Source organism: Myotis nattereri (assembly GCF_964212035.1).
Source record: "Myotis nattereri genome assembly, chromosome: 8".
Lineage (NCBI taxonomy): Eukaryota > Metazoa > Chordata > Mammalia > Chiroptera > Vespertilionidae > Myotis > Myotis nattereri.
Window position 1 is genome coordinate 41,239,556 of NC_138083.1, and position 22,114 is coordinate 41,261,669.

The following is a 22,114-nucleotide window of genomic DNA, read 5'->3' on the forward strand; positions in this document are numbered from 1 at the left end:
ATAATGTATCAAGGGAGCATAGGTTATAATAGGAGCACTTTTTTTAAACAGTTTTTTTTACTTCAGTTGGTTTGAACTATATATTCAGCTGTGTTTTTAATGCATTAGTTTGAGATAAAATAAGCTAGGTGTTATTAGCTCTGTTTTGCCAGAGAAAGGAATCCTGCTTGTGTTAATCTGTTAGCTGTTCATAGCATCTCTCTGGAGTAGGTAGTCTCTTTATTTGGAAGAGAGATGAGGTGATGCCAGGAAAGTGAACTGATCCACAGGCAGGTCTGTCTATGGAGGCGTGGGGATGCCCAGGCCTCCAAGGTATTGTTGGTATTGTTACTTTGATAACTTGGCCCTTTGGGAGGAGGTGCAAGGCAATCTCTTTGGTGTTTCAGTGTGAAAGCCTGATATATGAATGTCCTGGTCTTTTAATATATTAATGCCATTTGGATATTATTATCGAGTAAGACATGGCCTGTAGAAATACCTTTGGAAGACATTTTCTTTATGAAAGGTATGATCTAAGCATTTATATTTAATACTTATAATTTACTTTTGAGTAATTCACATTTTACTTATATTATATGAAATAGATTATAGTACAGTACCCAATATCAAAACTTAAAATCTTTTCTTTTTAATATATTTTATTGATTTTTTACAGAGAGGAAGGGAGAGAGATAGAGAGTCAGAAACATCGATGAGAGAAACATCGATCAGCTGCCTCCTGCACATCTCCCACTGGGGATGTGCCCGCAACCCAGGCACATGCCCTTGACCAGAATCGAACCCGGGACCCCTCAGTCCACAGGCCGACGCTCTATCCACTGAGCCAAACCGGTTTCAGCTTAAAATCTTTTTTAATGTTTATTAGTATACTAGTTAATGAAAGCACAAAAGGAAGTGAAATAACTTTGTAATTAATATCTAATCATAAAATCTTGTCCTATCCAAAACCAAATATTTAAGATAAGTAAATTGTGTAATTTCAGTTTAAATGGATTTTCTAAAAAAGAACTCATGTCATCCTAACCATTCATATTAAGTAACAGCAATACAACAGCAGAGGGCACCAAATAGCCATTCCAGGAACATTTTCTTATCTCGTTTTTGTTTCCCCTTGCACCTCCTACCTCTTTTTTTCTTCCTCCTTCCCTTTCTTCTTTTTTCCTAGTACTTAAAATCACTAACATTAAAACCATATTTTAAAAATAGTGGATGGTGGAATTTTCCCTTAGCTAATTTTTTAGAAAAATTTAAAAGTACATTAAGACATCAATGTGATTTATTTAGTGAACCTTTTGCATTTAACATTATGCATCAGAATTTCAGTTCTTTTAAAGCTCTTTATTCAGTAAAATATCCATGATCAAGAATAAATTTCTTTTTTATTTATTTTTCCTACCAAAATATTCTTAGGTAATAAGCCAGTTTTTCTATCATGTTTAGCAAATTAAAAATTATTTAAAGCATGCATTATGAGTATACATATATAATTCATAAAATATTATGTTAATATTTTAAATACATATATGTTCTTGGATTCTATTTTATCGTTTCAGGATTGATATTTATAGAAGTGTGTGTGTGTGTGTGTGAGTGAGTGTGTGTGTGAGTGTGTGCTAGATATATAACATTTCCTAGTCTTATTGTTAGTATCGTAGATCCCTGGTTCCAAAGCAGATTCAGATAAAAAAAAAAAAATGATCCATTCTTCTGATTTGCACTTTAGAATAAAAATCTGCTTATGTTTAATGCTCACTGGCATGAACCAACTCTGTGTTTAGGTAGAAATCTGAACCATTTGATGTTATTCTTATAGATTGGACTTAGTGCTCTTTCAGGAAAAATAATAAATTATTTTACTAGTTAACTTTAAAAGAGCCTCAAAAAACTATGGTGTTAAAAAACGATTCAGCCGAAACCGGTTTGGCTCAGTGGATAGAGTGTCGGCCTGCGGACTGAGAGGTCCCAGGTTCGATTCCGGTCGGGGGCATGTACCTGGGTTGCGGGCATATCCCCAGTAGGGGATGTGCAGGAGGCAGCTGATCGATGATTCTCTCTCATCGATGTTTCTAGCTCTCTATCTCTCTCCCTTCCTCTCTGTAAAAAATCAATAAAATATATTAAAAAAAAGAAACAAACAAAAAAAAACCGATTCAGAAATAAGTAAACTTTTAAATGAGGACCATTGATGTGAGGGGTGCAAGAGTAAATTACTGCCAATGTTTTAGATTTCTCTCTATCAGTGGATAAAATGAAATAAACTTAAAATATCATTTAACATTGGTCTTAGGGGACAGAGCTATTGGTGTTTCAGCAGATGCGATTTAACCTAGCATATTACAATTTTATAGCAATGATAAATGTTATAAAAAGGATGCAGTAATATTTTCTTCTCTGTAGATTGTAAGTTTTTGTTGTTGTTAATGGGGGCTGCTGTTTATAATATGTATGTCTGTGCTGAAAAACTACCCATGCTTGAGTAAGGAATTAATCTGATGATTGTCATTCTGTCATTTTCCTTGGGTTTTCACTTGAGACAGTTTTACCTGCTACTCTTTTTTGTTGTTAATCCTCACCTGAGGATATTTTCCCATTGATTTTTAGAGAGAGTGGAAGGGAGGGGGAGAGACACACAGAGAGAGAAACATTGATGTGAAAGAGACACATCAGTTGGTTCCCTCCCGCACACATCCAAGATATGTGCCCTTGACCAGAATCGAATCCAGGACCCTTCAGTCTGTGGGCTGACGCTCTATCCCACTGAGCCAAACCAGCTTGGGCATTACCTGCTACTCTGTGATTGTCACAAGTTCACTTTCAGCGGTGAGCAAGCAGTTCAATAATGTTTTCCTATTGTTGCATTTCAGTTATATTTTAAGTCAGGTTTCTTATGTAGTACTTGAAATGGCCAAATCTGTATTTTCCCCTATACAGGTAATATCCTATATAATAAAAGCCTAATATGCTAAGTGTCCGGTCACACGGTTGTCCGTTCAACCAATCAAAGGGTAATATGCTAATGATATGCTAAGGCCGCTCAATTGCTTGCTATGATGTGCACTGACCACCAGGGGCAGACAGCCGACTGGTCAACCAGTCGCTGTGATGTGCACTGACCACCAGGGGGGCAGACATTCAACCAGTCGCTATGACGTGCACTGACCACCAGGGGGCAGACAGTCAACCAGTCGCTATGATGTGCACTGACCACCAGGGGGCAGTCGACCAGTCGCTATGACGTGCACTGACCACCAGGGGGCAGACGCTCCTACCGGTAGGCTAGCTTGCTGCTGGGGTCTGGCCGATTGGGACTAAGCAAAACGGGCCCGACACGCCCTGGAGCCCTCCCACGGTCCCTCCCCAGCTGGCCAACCTCCCACAGTCCCTCCCTGTCCCCGATCGTGCACCAGTGGGGTCCCTCGACCTGGCCTGCTCCCTCTCGCAATCCAGGACCCCTCGGGGGGGGGGGGGTGTCGGAGAGCCGGTTTCAGCCCGATCCCACAGGCCAGGCCGAGGAACCCCACTGGTGCATGAATTCGTGCACAGGGGCCTCTAGTAAAGTTATAATAGGCTTCGTATTTATAATGAAAATGTCAAATACATGCCTTACTAGCTTTTAAAGTGAGTGTGTATATATATGTGTGTTGGTGGTGAAGTGGCTCCAGGTGTTAGACCAGTAGAGTCAGACTGGACCTTGCTTCAGCCACCTTGGTACTTGAGTTCTGGCTAAGAAAGAATTCAGAGTCAAGACTACAAGAGAAAGTTAGTTTAGAAAGTAACAGAGGTAGAAGAAGTGAGCAGGAGAAGAAATGCACCCAGGAAACAAGCTACAGAGGAAATGAAGGGCCTTTAGAGCTTAGGAGAAAGGGGGAGGCAAGGAAAACGTGCCTGGGAGTTGGGGGTGAGAAAAGGGAAAGGTGAGGGCCTGCTCCAGAGAGAGAGAGAGAGAGAGAGAGAGCCCCACTGGTCCATGCCCAGAGGTTGTTTATCTGGAGGTCTCAGGGGAGGGTCTCAGTAGAATATTCAGAAGCTTTCCAGGCCTGTCCTTTCAGGGTCCTGGTCTCTACCAATTGGTCAGTACCAGGGCAGAGGGTCTTAGTGTATGCAGCTGTTTCTGAGGCCAGGCAAGGTGTTGCTTGTCTGGTTTTGCTGCTTTTCTGGGCCTGGAGCTGAAACACAACTGAGGCTTAGAAGTATTTGATGGGTCAGAATCTCATTGTCCTGGGGGCTTAATGCTTAAGGGTTGTTCTCCACCCCCGTTTGTCCTCCCGCTAAGAGGGTCTAACCAACATGACTAGCGGCATGTTGGGAGAGGAAAGGCCTGGGGAGGGTCTGAACCCCATGACTCGTGACATACAGGGGAGGGAGGGTTATCCTGAGGGCGAGGTCCTTGTATTCCTAGTTTTGCCCATTGCTAGGCACCCAGGGCGTTCTGTCCTGGTGACCTTCTGTACCTGAACCATCGTCCTGGCTCTGCTCATGGCTGTCTGACTGTCTACCACATTTGTATTTTGCATTTACCATTGGGTTTACCAATAAATTTGAGACATTTCATTTATATATACCTTTTGATTTAGCTTTTCTTGTTGGTCTTTTTTTCTAGTAAGTTTTTAAATTATTGCCGTCAGTACAGAGGTTTTATTTTCTCCCACGCATCTTGCACATAATAGGCACTCCACAAATATTTGTCAAGTTGAATTTAATCTTCCTCCATGGTAATGAAAAAGTGAGTTTGTGAGCACACATTTCAGCTGCTCTTAATAAAGGTGTCTGAGCAAGCGTACTAACCTTCCCGTGGAAGAATTCCCAGGTCAGAGAGCCTGCATTTGACACTGTTAAGAATATACAGTGATTTGAATGAGTTAGTTTGCTCTAGATATGTATATCTGATGATTAAGCCAATGGTCCCTTGGAGTTTGATAAATGTTTTTATTCATTTTTCCTTTAGTTAATCTTAGTGTGACATATCAGAATATCAAACATGTGGTGATTAATTCTGCCATCTCCATGCATTTAGCTGAAATCTTACCCTCTCAACTTTGCTGGTTATCTATGTTTTGTAGTAATAAGTCTCTATATGTTAAGTCTATGAAATCCATTGTCAGGCATTACAAGTTATATGCAAGATTTGGTGATATCAGCAATTAGAGTTCATCTACAGGACTTGGGGATGAGTCATTTTCTCTCCTTTCCTGCAGCCTCCCTCCATTCTCTTCTCATTTGCTTTTATTGTTTTGTTTTTTCCTTTTGTTACCCTCTTTTTCTGACTGGATTGCTATTAGTGAAGTCTTTGCATTGGTGACACAATCAGTAGCAGGGTATGAGCGGTCGTGATAAGAGGAGTCACACACAATCACATCCAGATATCATGGTACTAGACAGGAGATAACCTTTCTGTGTCCAAGCACATGAGCAATCTGTTGGCACACCTTCCAACAGAGACAGAAATCTGGGCAGACCTGAGGGTGCTGAAAGGGGCACATATGTGGCTGACATCAGAAGAGAGAGCTTGAAAGTAGACCTTGTGTCCTCACGCTTGCCTTCTTTTTTCTTCAAGCCACTCTTGCTGCTTCAGTAATTTATTTAACAAACATGTTTGATTTTATGTTCTTTGGTGGAAATGGCCTCTCTTTCTCTTAAGAAAACTTTGTAGATCTTTACTGGAAAGACAATGCTGCTAAAGTCCTCAAGGCTCTATTTTTTATCTAACACTGCTATTACCTATTCCCTCATTCCTAGTATCACATCTGTCTACCTGATATTGATATTAGATGATATTTTACCTTTTGCTGTGACATACCCAACCATGATGCCTAGTTTAATGCCTGCACCATAGCAGCAGCTTAGTATGTGGTGGCTATCATTATTAATAACATTTTTCACATCAATAATGTTATATTAGTTATAATTATTAATATATAATTTTATGTATCATTCAGTAAAATTAGTGTCAGTAGGTACAAAGCATTAAGTATAATTGTGACATTACATATGCAGTATTTGAAAAAGCAATTATAAAGCACAATGCTGTGAGAAATAAAAGGATATTGTACAGAAATAAAAGGGTGATATGCAGAAATAAAAGGGTGATGTACAGAAATAAAGGGTAATGTACATATTCTTCATTCTATCCCGTCTTCTACATTTTCAGGACTATTGCATACTTTTATCTTCCCCACCTGGATGGCTTCTGTTTCTTCCCAATTTATATTCATGACTCTGATATAATTTCTTGTCAGCCAACATTGTTGGTGGATAAAGATTTATAAAATTAAATTTGATCATGTCAGTCACCTCATTCAAGTCTTTAGACAGAAGGTCTCAAACTTTACAGCATAAAGTTATCTGGGGTAAGCATTAGACAGATTTTGACCCATTCCCAGGGACAGATTCAGGTCAGCCGTCAGGCCCGGGAATCGGTGTTTAAGAAGCACCTCTGGTCCTAGCTGGTTTGGCTCAATGGATAGAGCGTCGGCCTGTGAACCAAAGGGTCCTGGGTTCGATTCTGGTCAAGGGTGTATACCTTGGTTGCAGGCTCCTCCCTGACCTTGGCCCTGTTTGGGGCTCATGTAGGAGACAGTCAATCAATGTGTTCTCTCACATTGATGTTTCTCTCTGTCTTTCCTCTCTTCCACTTTCCCTAAAAATTAGTGGAAAAATATCCTCAAGTGAGGATTAAAAGAAGAAAAGGAAAAAAAAGAAGCACCTCTGATGATTCTGAGAAGCACCGTGTTAGTGGCCCGAGCCCGCAGGACACAGTCCTGACTCCGTGTGAACGGACCTTCATGCTCTCTAGGAGCACCCAAGCATCCGTTGCATTCTTCATCACGGCTGTGGTTTCATTATCATCCATACTGTGATGCTTCCTGTCTTTATCTTTTTTCACGTCTGCTAACTTTCTGCCAGGAGTGCCTTTTCATTGCTCAAGTTCCCCTTGTGCGAGGATCTCCCTGGTCACCCAAGATGGAGTTGGCACTTTCCGGTTGTGTCCTTAGCTTGCAGTCCCATTTATTTATACCACTATTCACACCACATTGTAATAACATCTTCACGTGTCACTATTTAACTGTCCCTTCTGAGTTCCGTGACTAGAAAAACCTTCTTATTTATCTTTGTATCTCCAGTGTCTTGCAGAAACATAAGTTAATGCGTTATGAGTGAATTCAATACAGGAATGAATTTCAAAGTCTTGACTTTTTTTTACTTCGTGTTTTATGTAGTGTAAATTTATCTATTGCTTATGTTGAATGGAAATAGTATTTATTTTCTATCTTCCTTTAAACATCAGTCATTGATTTATACAAAGGAAGCAGAATTAGTGACAATTCTGGAAATAATTTTTGGAAGAGCAGCCACTTGAGATCCTTCTTGAAGGATGGGTAGAAGCATGACTTGAGTGGCAGTAGGGAGATTGAGAAGGGAGCTTCATGCTGGCATAAATGCTGCAAAGGTACAAATGTCTGGCTCTTGTAAACTGTGGAATTTGGTTTCAGTAGAAGATCTAAGGGTTGTGGCTAGAGATGAATTTGGAGGAGTAGGCAGCAGTCTATTTGGAGGATGTCTTGTGCTTTGCAAAGATTTGTTCCTTGGTTTATAAAATGTAATTGAAATCTCTTAAACTAGAAAGAAACACTTCTAGATGGGAGGAGAATTTGAGAAAGAAAAGACAAGTTAGGATTTTGTAATTTTATGATAGAAGAATTGATTAGCAATTAAAAATAATTTCATAAAGATTTTTATAATGTTCTTTGTTCATTCTGCCAAGTACTCTGATAGGTTTAGATTTATATGAGATGAGTAAGGCATAGTACCCATATAGTACACAAAAATATAAATAACATAAATTAACTAATCATGTAAATATAGCTAAGACATACAAATCCGTGTTGTATAGTAGATATAAAATGTTATGGAGGCTGGATTCATTGTGGACTAACTTTCCTGGGAGGACTAGGGTCTTGATGGAAGAGAAGGGGCTGGAGTAGAGCAAAGAAAAATATTTTTGGCAAAGGAATAAATAAAAGAGTTACGGGGCCCTGCTGGTGTGGTTCAATTGGTTGAGCATGGTCCCATGCACCAGGAGGTTGCCAGTATGATTCCTCGTCAGGGCACATTCCCAGGTTGCAGGCCTGATCCCCAGTAAGAGGCGTGCAGGAGGCAGCCGAACTATGCTTCTCTCTCCTCGATGTTTCTATCTCTGTCTCTCTCCCTTTCTCACTCTCAAATCAATAAAAACTTATTTTTTAAAAAAAGAGTTAATGAGAGGGGAACCATGGTTTGGTGCTAGAACCTGTTTGTTAAAGCTGGAAAGTATTTGGGCCTTGAATGTTGTGCTGAAGGATTTTGCATTTTATCTTAGAGCTTTCCTTTCTAACTATGAAAATAGAATATATTGATTATGTGTAATAAATATGAAGAAAATGAAAATCTTTTATAATTTCAATACAAAATGTAATTAATATTAACATTTTCATCTATTTTCAGTGTTTTTCACCATGTTCATATATGTACTTATGTATGAAATAAATGAAGTCAGAACCACTGTGTGTGTATATGCACACATATCTGTAATTTTTATCTCACTTAAAATTAGAATGTTGCCATTTTGCCATGTAGTTAAATGTGCCCAGAAAGCATGATTTGTAGTGATTGCAATATTTATTATATGGCTGTTCTTAAATTCTTAAATTATTTACCTGTTTTCTTATTGTTAGCTTATATAAGTTGTTTTCAGTTTTAAAGTAATGAATACTGTTTCACTGAACATCTTTGTACATAAATCCTGTCTGCATTTCTGATTACTTAGGATGGGGTTCTAGAAATAAATATTCTGGATCAAACAATCTCAAGGGTTCAGAATGTATTTTGTCAAATTACTCTGCCAAAAGCTGCAATTTAAAGTCATACCTACTGGCTTTGACTTTCATTGTACTCCTGGCTCAGTATGTGTATACTATTTGCTAATTTTGTAAATGATATCTTGTGGTTATATTTTAATCGTTATTCCTTGACTACTACATTGAGCATGTTTTTCCTTACATTTATAGACTATCTGTGTTTCTTTTATTGTGAATTGTCCTTGATTTTTATGGTATTTTTTCCCTTTTATTTTTTCTTTTGATTTTAATTGTTATATAGATTATAATTTTATCAGTCCTATTTCTGTCACATTTTATTCCAATTTCTTACTTGCCTTTCAGTGCTTTTATAGTGGTGAATTTTAAATTTAACTATGTTTGGAAAGTTTGTTCTTATATAGCCACCTATATTTTGATTTAGTTTTTAATACTTTTGTACTTTTTTTTCTTTCAATAACCCATGATAAAGGCAGTTCTTTGGTAGAAGACTGACATAATTAGATTTGTGCTTCAGAAAGAAGTCTGTGGCTCTGTGGACAATGGGTTGGAGTAGGGAGAGATTAGGGTAGGGGTAGTGGAACCTGTTTAGGGGAAAGATGAGAGTCTGAATGTGGTGATGGTGACAGAGGGGATAAAATGGAATATGGGCAGGTTTTGTGGGAGTAGAGATCAGGACATACGGAACGTGAGGTACTCTGGGACATCTAAGTCCAAGTAGAAATACAGAATTGAACCTTCTTCAGGAGGCTGGTCTGGCTGCTGATGGGTTTAGGGAGCTGCCCACTCGTAGATGGTGGTTCTAATGTGGGAAGATTCAGTTTCGGGGCAGCTGACTGAGAAGGGTGGTCAGAATTAGAAGTCTCACCAGGAAGGTGTTCTTTGGGAAGCTGGTCTTACCAAAACCAATGTCAGACACTGCAAAGAGCCATATAGAAGAAGGGGCATGGTCAGAGGATAACACTGCTTTATAGAATCTAAGTAGACTTGAACATGCTCTCTGTTGAGGGAAAGGAATCTGTGAACAGGGAGAGAAGGACGGTGAAGTAGAAAAAAGAGGGATTTGATGGTGCAGCAACTTAAAAAAGCACGAGAAGCCGAGATAAATGCATTATTCTCTCGGCTGGAACCTTAGTTCATTCTCAGAGATAGAATTTACATAGAGTTATTGCAACAAACTTTAATTTGTTCTATGAGTAAAAAGACTCCTGTCTTCAATAATAAGCTTTTATTTCCTTCTTAAAAATGAATGGACAATTTTATTATTATTTCAGCATAAAGTTCTGATCGTATAAGTTCATATTCTGTACATGCTGCTGATTGGCAAAGTTAGTGAGTTACTCTTAATGGCACAGATACGTAAAAAGACAGCTTAACAAGTGTTTAAATGCCTTTGACTATTTAGTGTTTCATTAATGAATATATGAAATTAAACACTTTTAATTATAACCATCTTTTAAAAATATTCATTGCAGGGAAATTTGCCTAAATATTCTCATAACTCCCTGATGGTCCAAGCAATAAAGACAAACCTAACAGACCCGGACATACATGTGCTTTTCTTTGATGTGGAAGCGCTGATTATTCAACTCCTGACTGAGGAAGCCTCTAGGCCGAACACGGCGCTTATTTCCCCTGAGAATCTGCAGAAAGCATCTGGCAGGGCAGACAAAGGGGGCTCTTTCCTAACTGGAAAACGAGCAGCGGTTCTCTTCCAACAAGTGAAAGAAACCATCAAAGAGAACATAAAGGAGCACCTCCTTGACGAGGAAGAGGAGGACGAGGAGACCATGAGGCAGAGAAGGGAGGAGAGCGATCCTGAATATCGGGCCAGCAAATCGAAGCCACTGACCCTGTTAGAATATAATTTGACTATGGACACTGCCAAGTTGTTCATGTCCTGCCTTCATGCCTGGGGCTTGAACGAAGTTCTGGACGAAGTTTGTCTCGATCGCCTTGGAATGCTGAAGCCCCACTGCCCAGTGTCGTTCGGCCTCTTATCGAGAGGAGGTCATATGTCACTGATGCTTCCTGGTTATAATCGGGCCGCCTGTGCACTGCCACACAGGAAAGCGGAAGAAGAAAGGAAGCTTCCAGCAACGGAGGGAGTAGGCAAGGGCACGTACGGGGTGTCTCGAGCCGTCACCACACAGCATCTCCTGTCGGTCATCTCTTTGGCAAATACCTTGATGAGTATGACCAATGCAACTTTTATTGGTGATCACATGAAGAAGGCCCCTACCAGGTGTGACCATGATAGTTTTGATTTCATTCTTTTGTTTCAAGAAAAAGAAACCTGTTTTGTGTTTGTCACTGTTTATAACCCCCCCCCCCCCGCCTTTTTTTTGGTTCTACCCACTGTAGTGTTTTTGGGGCATCTCAGTGTTTCTCCCCTTTTAAATTATATGTATGGTTTAAAACCGGATAAAATTATATAGTTTCATTTATACTCAGACATACTGTCTAGCTATTTTTAAAAAATTTGCAGTGAGGGAGTAGGTTACAGTTCAGCTTTAATAAACAAATTATAGAGTAGCATTTCAGCAAATATAATCTTAGAATTATATCCAACTAACGTTTGCACCAACACTTCATTCAAAATGTACGTTTAGTTAAATGCTTCTCTACATTGTGACCCATATGTAAGGAATAATATGTGTTGAGTGATTGTTTTAAGAATATCTGACGAGTATAGTCAGAATACTTAACCTGAATTACTATTTCCTGTTTTCCAGAAGTTATGAAGGCTACTTTTTAAACTGTGGTTTTATTATACTTTAGGGCAAGTTGACAATGTTCAGATTTTTTTTTTTTTTTAAATCTAACAAACACTTAAGTAGCACTTACCTTGTGTCTGGCTCTATTGTAAGCACTGTACAGATACTTTCTCAATAAGGCTCTTAACCCTATAAGGTAGGTACTTTTATTATATTTTATTACAGGTAAGCAAACTGAGACACAGAGAGGTTAAGTAACTTGTCCAAGGTCGCACAGGCAGTAAGTGGTGGAGCCAGAATTCAAAATGAGATAGTTTGCCTCTAGTGTCCAAGCTTTTTTAATGCCTTATTACTTTTTTCAGATTTTAAGGCTGAATTCCTTTAAACTCAATGTATTGTTCCATGAACTCATTTAGACCAATGATATGGGATGGACTGTAATCTCAGCATGCTAATAGTGGACAGTGAAGAACTAATCATGATATTTATGTCACTAACAGTATGTTGAAGTGTTCATAAATATTTCGTAAGCTAGAGTCACTGATGATATCTTGAATTGTTCATATTTTTAAGCTAGAATAAAGCATAAGTTGTAGATGTGAAATTCTTACTTGCTATATGCTAATTATTTAATTTACTATATTAAAATTTGAAATGGGAAATATTAATAGGTACAATACAATTGTTCTGGAAATATAAAAATATGAATACATATATACCAGTACATGTCTTCTTTAAAGAAAATTTTTTTCTTTTTTTTTTTTTTTTTGAAAGGCCACCTAGACCAAGCACCCCAGACCTTTCTAAGGCCCGGGGTTCCCCTCCAACTTCCAGAAATATTGTGCAAGGACAAATTAAACAAGGTAAAATGAAATCTTATTAAGTAATTGACATGCATCTTAGCTGTAGAAACTGAGGAGGCACAGCTAATGTATAATCATAACATTTTGTTTGTCTCAGATTGTTAAGAGAGAGAAAAGTTGTTATATTCCAGATGTAAATATAGATAATTAAGATGTCAGTTAAAAATAAATCAGATTTATTTAGAAATTGATAAATGAGCATATTTCACATAATTTTATTGTACTGCCTTTGGCCTTATTTTTATGCATTAAGGGCACCTTAACTTGACACATTGGTGCCTTATTTATGTGCATCTTGACTTTAAAACTTATATCTGTTGTTTAACTACATTTTAAAATGTTAAGTTTATATTTCTATATTCTAGCTATTCTTCTTCCATTTGCCAATAGTTCATGCATTGCAAACCACAAGTGAAAACCCTTTCTTTTTATTTAAATCATTAGATTTTTACTTTTATCTGTAGCTTTTTCATTAGGCGATAGAAGAAGAAAGGTTGAGTTTCTCTTTATTATCTTTTATACTCATTTTAAGGCTGACAAGTGAGCTCAGCAGAGAGTTGGAGGTGGGGCAGGGCCACTTCCACTTTGTGAGAGCGTTCCTTCCAGCTGAGAGTTGTGACTCACAAGATGTGGTAGAAGTAAGAGAGGATGATGAAGGCTCTGCTTGTAAATGATGACATTTTAGAGTGTTCTTTTTTTTCCTCTTAGATTTAAAATTATACAGTTTTAAACCTCTTTAGGTTTTAAAGAGCCAGTGATTTGCTAGGTAAACAGCAGGTCTCTAACTTTGTATCTACAATTTTCCCCTTCCCTGGGACAGGGACTTTTCTCTCTCTTAGCTGATTATTTGGCATGTATTTTAATGCCTTAAGTGGGATGCTTGATTTTAGTTTTGGGTACTGTCTGTTGGCTTCTCATTATGGAAAACCAGCTCTCACAGTCTCTGCACCACTCCCATCCTTCATTCCAACTCCACATGGTCGGTCACCCCTCTTGTTTTATCAGTTTTCGCATTAAGCGTGTATGTTATTTTATGGTTTATATTAGATTATATAAAAGTTAATAGTTTGGGTTATATAACTCTTTATACTTGTATACTGTATATAAAATGTAATATACATCTAGAAAAGTGCACAAAACAGATCTGTATTGCAGTGACTTGTGCAAGCTAAACACCTTTGTCACCACGGCCTTGGGCAGGAAACAACAGTGCAGAGTTCCCAGAGCCTCCTTCCGATTCCCTCCCAACCAGACCTTCCCCTGCCAGAGGCAACCATCTTGACTTTCAAGAAATCACTTTCTTTCTTTCCTTTGTAGTTGCACCCCCTAAGTTTAAATTCCTAAACATAGTTTGCTCATGTTTTGAATTTTATATGAATTCAATCAGTCATGGAGGACGTATTCTTTTGTATTTGGCTTCTTTTGTGAGAATTATCAATATTGTTGCATCAGACTGTGGCTTGTTCACTTTCATTGTTTATTTTTATTACTGTATAGTGTTCTGTTGAATGAATAGACCACAGTTTATTCATCCATTCATCCTGTCAATAGACATTTGCATTATTTCCAGTGTTTGGTTTTCATAAATAATTCTGCTATGGACATTCGTGTATTTGAATCTTAGTATACATTATAAGCATTTCTGTTGTGTGTGTAACTCAAAGTGGAATTTCTGCATATATTTATCTTCAGCTTTAGCAGCTAGCGTTAATGGGTTTTTCTAAGTGAGAGATGAGTATACATCCGTCAAAATGGCTAAAGGGAAAAAGATGGAAAATATTGTTGTGCTTTTATGACGTGTTGAATGTGATTGGAGCAGTGCTATATGTCTAAAGCTAGCTGTTTCCCATCACCAACACAAGCCCTTCCTGAGTACTTTATCTAGTGCTCTGTGAATTAGGGATTTTCCAGTCAGGCTGCTAGGAGCAGGCACTGTGTCTGGCCCTTTGGTAGGTTCTTTCCCAGCCTGGAGTTGTTTCCTAACACACATGTACTCATCAGTACTCTGCTGAGTATCTGAAGAACCTTGATCTTCGTAGCTCTCTCGTCTCTGTCCTGTGAATTCTAGCTGCCCAGTTTCCTGAGACTCAGCTGTCTTCCCAACTCAGGGAAACTGCTGGGCTCTTCCTCAGTTCCCCTCCCTCCCTTCTTGCATCTTGTCCTAGAAACCCCCCCAAGGCAGTCAGCTGAGGTGTTCATAGGGTCATTTTGTCTTCCTGACTCTCAGTCCCTCTTGATGTCCTGTGGCCTGGAACCATTGCTTTATGTATTTTGCTTTGCTTTTTTATGGTTGCATCCTGGCCAAAAGTAGAAGTTCTTTTCAAATGTAAAATGTTCTGACTATACTATTACCTTATAAAGTAAAAATTCTTTATTTTGTATAGTTTTCACATTTTTGGAGCATTATTTCAGAGAGAAATTGAAACAGACCCACACAGGTATGACATAAAGTATAGATACTGTGATTAGAACACAAGCAGCCCCTTTTAGCTCTAGATCTAAATTCATTGACGGCATCTTTCAGATTAGACGGTACAAATCAGTGGCAGGGCTCCCCTACATTTATTTTAAAGCTTCATTTAAAATCTGTTCTTGTTAGAGATATTACTTGTCATCATCATTATCTTCATTATCATTCTTTACTGTTGATGTTTCTTCTTGGATTACATTTTTGTCCCTCTGTAATTATAGCGGATGCAAGCACTTGATTTCTTAAAACAGAAAAGCTGCCGTGCCAACTACCAACGTGCTTCTCTTCCTAAGGATTAGTGAAACACCAGGCAAAATTGTTTCAGCACAGCCTCACATGGGGATAGACTGGCACAGGTCTATTGTTCAGTTCTAGACATAACTTTTTCAGCTGTATTATTTTTCATTAAAACTTGAGCTCTTTATTTTGGAAGTGGTACTTTTTCTTATTTCTATTGCTGATTTTTTCTGTATGTGAAAAATGTATTTAAGAGCTGTAGGGTTAAAAGCTCTAGCAGCATTTAATTTCAATATTCTCAATTAATTATGAAAGTAGTTTCAGTTATGACATAGATTGATTAAAGTAGTGTAAATAGCTTTTTCTTTATGAGATGTCTATTTAAACAGGACTCCAGAAATATAATACCCAGAATCTGTTTATTTTTATCATTAAAAATAAAGATACTTATATTGAACACTGTTTTATTAAGACACATTATTCTATCTGCTTTGTCAGTAGCATTTCTAGTTTCCTTTAGACTTGTGACTTAGAGAAAACATTCTAGTTTAATCCCACTATTTGACCCATGTAAGATAATGATTGTTTAGCCCTACACTTTTATATACTTACTAGAGGCCCAGTGCACAGATTTGTGCACCGGTGGGGTCCCTTGACCTGGTGTGCTGGCATCGGGCCAAAACTGGCTCTCTGACATCCCCCGAGGGGTTCTGGATTGTGAGAGGGCGGTTCTCGGGTGACACACCCTGGAATCAGACTCCCTCCTCTCTGGTACTGGGTGTGCCCCCCCCCCCCCGCCCCCCACAACTGCAGCAGCCAAGTCACTGCAGCTCCTGCATTGAGCGTCTGCCCCCTGGTGGTCATTGTGCATCATAGCTACCGGCTGGTTAGCTGGTCACTTAGGCATATATATATATATATATATATATATATATATATACACACACACACACACATACATATTGAATTTCATTATCCTCTCCTTTTAGTGTCCTTTCAGAATTAAGGGTAAAATTAGATAGCATTAATAATCTCTACTGGAATCATAACAATTTCTCACTTTTTAAAAAATGTGAAATTGCAGGAGTGTCCCTGCTGTTGGAAATCACCAGAGGAAATTTCTCAACAATTTTGTTAACATGAAAGCTAAAACCTGAAACTTTACTTCTTGCCACTAAAGTTTACCAACTTTTTGCATGAGGCAATGAATACTTTATAGGCTCTAATAACTGAATTTGTAATTAAGCAGGATTTAAAATGGACAATAAAATTATTCAATGGAATATAGAAATTTTTGGGATTTCTCTGCAAGATTATTTTGCAATGTTATTATTAGATCTTATGAAATATACAATTAAGAACAGCCCTATTCCTTTTATAAGCATAGCATCATACACTAATTAAAATTTCATTAGGACCAAAAGCAGTCTGTTATACTAAAAAATAACTTCCCAGATGAAACTTTTTGTGTGTGCAAGATCTGCTCTTAGGGTTCATGGAGTTGGATTTTTGTTTTCTTACTCATGTTCATGTACTTCTTTTAGTTCTGTTTCCCTCACACGTGCCTGATTGACATTATGATGCATTGGTGTGGGAATTATGAAAAGTTGTTTTCCTGCAGCTGGCCCATGGTTACAAAAGAACTTCACTGCATGAAAAGCAAACATATCACTCAGCAGACAATGCTTAAACTGTGCAGGAGCCCAAACCTATTGCTGTTCAGTGGCAGAAGAAAGGAGAGGGATTAATTTGAAGATGCTTGTGCATGACATATGGTAATTTCGCCATAGGAAGGAAGTGTCAAATGGTGACCTCTAAATCTTAACATTGACCCCCAGTTGTAGAATGTGTGTGCCATACGGTCCTTTTGCCTTTTCATATGATAATTTAAGCTGAACCATTTTCCTGGCAGCATAACTTTTGAAAGAGCATTTTATAAAGACTATAATATTCACAACAATTACTCTTAGAATATAAAGCTTTTGTATAGTAAAAATAGTTTTTTTTGAACTCCAAAGAATGAACCTATGTCAGGATTCTCCTAATAAGAATATATAGTACATATATTCTTTATAAGTTGGCATATTTTAAATGGAGTTTTGATCATACAAGGGTGGGAAATTGAAATGATTTCAGTGGATATTGGTTTGAAAGATTAGAAAATAATTTACACATAATGTTAGAAAATCATTAGAAAAAACGCAAGACCAATATGAACTTTACATTATGTGATACATTTTCAAAATTGAGTTACACTTTGCTAATTTTTAATGTGTTGACATTTTTTCATGGTTGCCTTATTTTGTTTTAGAACTGTTTCTATATTAGCTGCTACATCATTCAATCTAATATTAAAGAGATCTTGGTTTTCAGAGGAATTTGAACTACACTGTGATTGCTATTCAATAAAATATATCATTTCCATGCTGTGATCTTTAATGACCATGCCCGTCTGATTAAAACATCATTTTTTAGTTCTACATTTACTATATTTTGCCAACTTTGTTTTCATTCTTCACTAATACTGAACTTTTTTTCAGAAACTGCTGTACTTCAATTCTCTCTTTTTTTATTTCTCCTCTTTTCCTCTGCAAGTTCCTGCACCTGTCATTTCCGCTCGGTCTGATGCTGATCACTCTGGCTCTGACCCCACTTCTACTCCTGCTTTCCATTCCTGTTTCTTAGTAAATGAAGGTATTCTCTCTCAACTTCTACCAACTTTCTTTCAATCTGTGCTTTATTCTAATTTGACATGTTCTTTTTTTAATCTAATTTATACACTTATCTGCTTTGGTATGTATGAGATGGTAAAGTTTCCATGTTCTAACTTTATTTGCTAATGTCATTGATAAGGGCCAATTATAAAAATGTAATGTTATGCCAGGCTGGAATAAGCCATGTTTCCTGTATCTAGAATGCTATTAAAGAGTGGCCCAGATGCTAATCTTTGATGTGAAGTGGGTGTTGAGAGGTGCATGGTTTTCATGATAATGCTTGCCATGGGAACTCTGGTGTTGGAGCTGCCAGTTTATTTTTACCTGTAGCTTACCTGTGAGAGACATACCTTACTCTCTTTACACACCATATGCCCTGCTTAGAGGGGGATGTCACAGCTCCCTTAATTTACGTTTTCATTTGAAAAGTCTTCACAATGACGATTAGCAGCAGTGATTGTAAACTGATGGGAAGTCACCTATTTTATCTTAACTATTTCTCTTTCTGGCCAAGTCAAAAATGGGTCCTTTTAGTTTTTAAGATGTAGTTAAGCTATCATATTATCCCTGTGGAGTTACACTAGTAGGAAGTCTTTTTGAAATGGGACCTACAAATCTTTATACCCTACTGGGATTATTTATACTGCCCGGAAGCTTAATGGAATTTGTGAGCTCTTGGCTATATTCACTCTCTTCATTGTGGGTTCAATCTTCACCAGGTTGGTGAAGATATAAATATCTGATTCACTTTCTAAGAAAAGGGATCAATAAGAACTTTAATATATATCCCTCTGTTGAAAATAATTTATTATCTAAAAAGTACATACTCATCACCTTAATTAATGTAATTGTATATTCGCAATTGAAGAAAATTTTCCTACTGATAGGATGGATCTTTAGATAGATGGCTTGTCCCTCTCTTGTCCCTCACTCACACATTCTCTTTTAACAATCCCAATAATCATTTTGAGGTAGGGTTTTTGTTATTGTTAGTTTAGATTATTTTAAAATGTTGATTGGCTGAAATTCTGTGATCACAGATAACTCACCTTGTAATGATGGTAGTAAAAAAGTGTTTTTGCACTTATTCTTGATTATTTGTCTTTAAATGCTACCCCAGGAGGTAATGGTAGTTACTATGCATTCATAGTAGCTTTATATATAATTTGGAAAGAATGTAGCATTTATTGTATATATATTTTTCAGTCGCCTTTGAAATAGGGTTGACATGATTACTTGAGAATGTCTGGATACTGGTACTTCAAAATACTGTGGTGGTTTACGGTGTTTGTCTTCTTCATACAATCAGGTTCCATATTGTGGATTAGAATTTTGGAAAAAGTAACATTTATTCCAAATAATGATGCTTATTTGTTATTAATGCTTAAGATTATGTAAATTTCAGATGATAAATTTACTATATAGTGGAATGTCTGAATTCACCTACCTCTCAAAATTAGTGTATGTTACTTATATCAGCTCTGATTGTGATTAAATATCTGATTCACTTTCTAAGAAGAGGGATCAATAAGGACCTTAATTAAAGGCCCTGTGACAAAGAAGGGGACATCTCTGTTGACTGACACGATGGTAATAGAGAGAGGGCCTGGCCTCATGATGGACATGGCCTGTCTTTGGATATCTGTGTGAATGTCCTCGTAACTGAAAGTGGCTTCAAGTCTGTGGCTCTGGAACCTGTTTATTTCTATGCTTTTCCATCCTTGAATATGTACTTGATTTTAGAGGGACTATTTAGAAATGTGTTTTTCATGTAGAATTTGCACATACTTCGCACGGAGTGTTTCTGTGTTTTCTGTTTCTGGTATATGTACATAAAGAAAAACCTTTGAATTAGGGAAGGCCAGAATGTTTACAGTATTTTTCATATGTTACATTTTAATAGGCTGGAGTCAGCTGGCTGCGATGCATTGTGTGATGCTGCCAGATCTGCTGGGACTGGACAAGTTTCGGCCTCCACTTCTAGAGATGCTTGCTCGGAGATGGCAGGATCGATGCTTGGAGGTAATGTCGAGGTGACATGGACAGAAAACAAAATCATTGACAAGGCATTGGACAAGTGTAAATGTTAAACAAGATGGTTAATGTTTGTCTAATTTCTTATCACCTACTTATTATGTGATAGGAAATATGGATTCATGATTTTTTTTCAGTTTATATACTAAACAGCAGTGTTTTGCTTGCATATTTGTTTACTTTTTTAACTAGTAAGTATTTGATAAAAAGTTTCATATACTTTATGGAACTGGTTCTTAAATATTGCTTTCTATAGATTGTGCACATGTGTTCACACACACATGCAATACACCCACGTCCCCCAAAACCGCATGCTCAGGTATAATCTCACCAGTCAAATTCTAACAGAATAGCTTTTGTCCAATAGAAGGGACTGTGCTATAATAAAAGGAGAAGGTCTTTGGACTAGAAGAGACCTGGATTTAAATATCAGTCCTGCCAATTATTAACTCTGTGACCCTGGGCAATTTACTTAACCTATTTGAAGCTCATTTGTAAAGTGGGGATAATAATATATTACTCATGGGATTGCTGTCAGGGTCAAATAAGGTAATGCAAGTAAAATAGTTAGTGCAGCATCTGACACGCTGTAGGAGCTCAATAAATGATAGCTATTATTTTGTGCTAATGGACTATGCTGTATTAGATATTGCTTAGCATATAATATCACCAGGGACTTGGAAACATTTTAAAGAGATTTTCCTTATTATGGTATTTGACCTCTATAGCTGTAGCAGTTTGTATCAATCAAAATTTTTAACTTACCAAATAGAATTAACATATTTGCTCCTTTTCTTGTCTTTCCTCCCTCTATTCCAAGTGGAATTGCAGCATACTAAAATTTTCATGGTTTTGCCTTGAATAATATTTTAATTCACTTTAAAGTCAATTATAAGTAAAAGCATTTTTTATTGAGACTCGTATCAGATGCTGCTGTTACCTTTTCCATTATAAATGTTAATTGATTGGTACATCACTGGACAATTGACTAGCTCCTTTAACTCATGCCTGTGGCACTTTTGCCAAAATAAAAAATAAACTAAAACTGCAAAATAAAAGTTGTTGAAATAAAAATAAAAATAATATAATTTTGAAAACTAGTGTTCTTCTGTAGAACTCATTACAAGGGAATATATCTGTTGAAAACACGTTGTTTAAGCATCTCTTAGGTATATATGAATGTGTGAATTAATACATGCATGGTGTGTAAACAATACCTATTTAGTATATATATATGTATATTACAAAAATTCACTAGCTAAGGTTAAATTTCTTCATGCTAAAAGAGAAGACAAATTTAATAGTTCTAACGACTTTTGACAATATTTATATAGAAATTTTGAAATTGAATGTGCAAAATTAACATACAAGACTCTTTTAAAAGCTTTTGGAAAAAAGAAAATTTAAACCCAGAGCTGATTAAATATACAAACATAATTCAGTCTATTAGTGTTAAGATATTTTTCAATGAAAACAGTAATTAAAATGTCTTTGATCTGCAGGCATCCAATTTATTCCACTTAAAAGTCCTTAATTTCCTGTTTGGTTAGTAGTTTTTGTCATGTGGATAAATGTGGTTTATAGAGTCTCATTCTGACTTCCTAGTTTTAAACAGCTCACCGGCTGACCTGCTTTTCTCACATTGGGATCTGTGGTCTCAGGTCAGAGAAGCCGCGCAGGCCCTGCTTCTGGCCGAGCTGCGAAGGATTGAGCAGGCGGGCCGGAAGGAAGCCATCGATGCCTGGGCTCCGTATTTACCTCAGTACATGGACCACGTCATGTCACGTAAGAGATCTTAGGCGTTTCCACAAAGCTTTCCGTGCTCATTAGAAAAGTACCAAAACAAAAGTGAGTCATTTACCTTCCAGTGAAAACAAGGGCCTCAAATTCGCTCATTCATTTTCTGAAATCCCTAGGGATTGGAGTTTGGTTGGGAAACAACAAAACAAAACAAAAAGCAAAAGTTATATAAATATCAAGATATTCACTAATGGATTGACCCCTTATAAAATTAATCCCCCCCCCAAATCCTACCCTGTTTAACACTAGTCTCTGTGTCTGCCCATTGCATTATGTTTAACAAGTGCCAGCTTGTTAGATATTGATAGATGATATGCAAGTACAAACACAGGCAGATGCTTTCTAAGTTGAATGAAGTTAGGATTGTGAATCCTTCAAAAATAAAGATCTGGTAGACTAGTGTACTATTGAAAAAGGGAAAATTAGC

At 37.4% G+C, this 22,114-nt stretch overlaps 1 protein-coding gene across 1 annotated transcript in view; it reads left to right on the forward strand.

Annotated features, from left to right (window-relative positions):
• WDR7 (WD repeat domain 7) overlaps nucleotides 1-22,114 on the forward strand; it is a 289,363-nt gene that overhangs the window by 69,530 nt on the left and 197,719 nt on the right. The window contains exons 16-20 of the mRNA XM_081096649.1: nucleotides 10,328-11,097; nucleotides 12,344-12,432; nucleotides 17,735-17,833; nucleotides 19,757-19,875; nucleotides 21,549-21,672. Coding sequence (XP_080952775.1) covers nucleotides 10,328-11,097; nucleotides 12,344-12,432; nucleotides 17,735-17,833; nucleotides 19,757-19,875; nucleotides 21,549-21,672 — 1,201 coding nt within the window. The remainder of the gene's footprint in view (nucleotides 1-10,327; nucleotides 11,098-12,343; nucleotides 12,433-17,734; nucleotides 17,834-19,756; nucleotides 19,876-21,548; nucleotides 21,673-22,114) is intronic.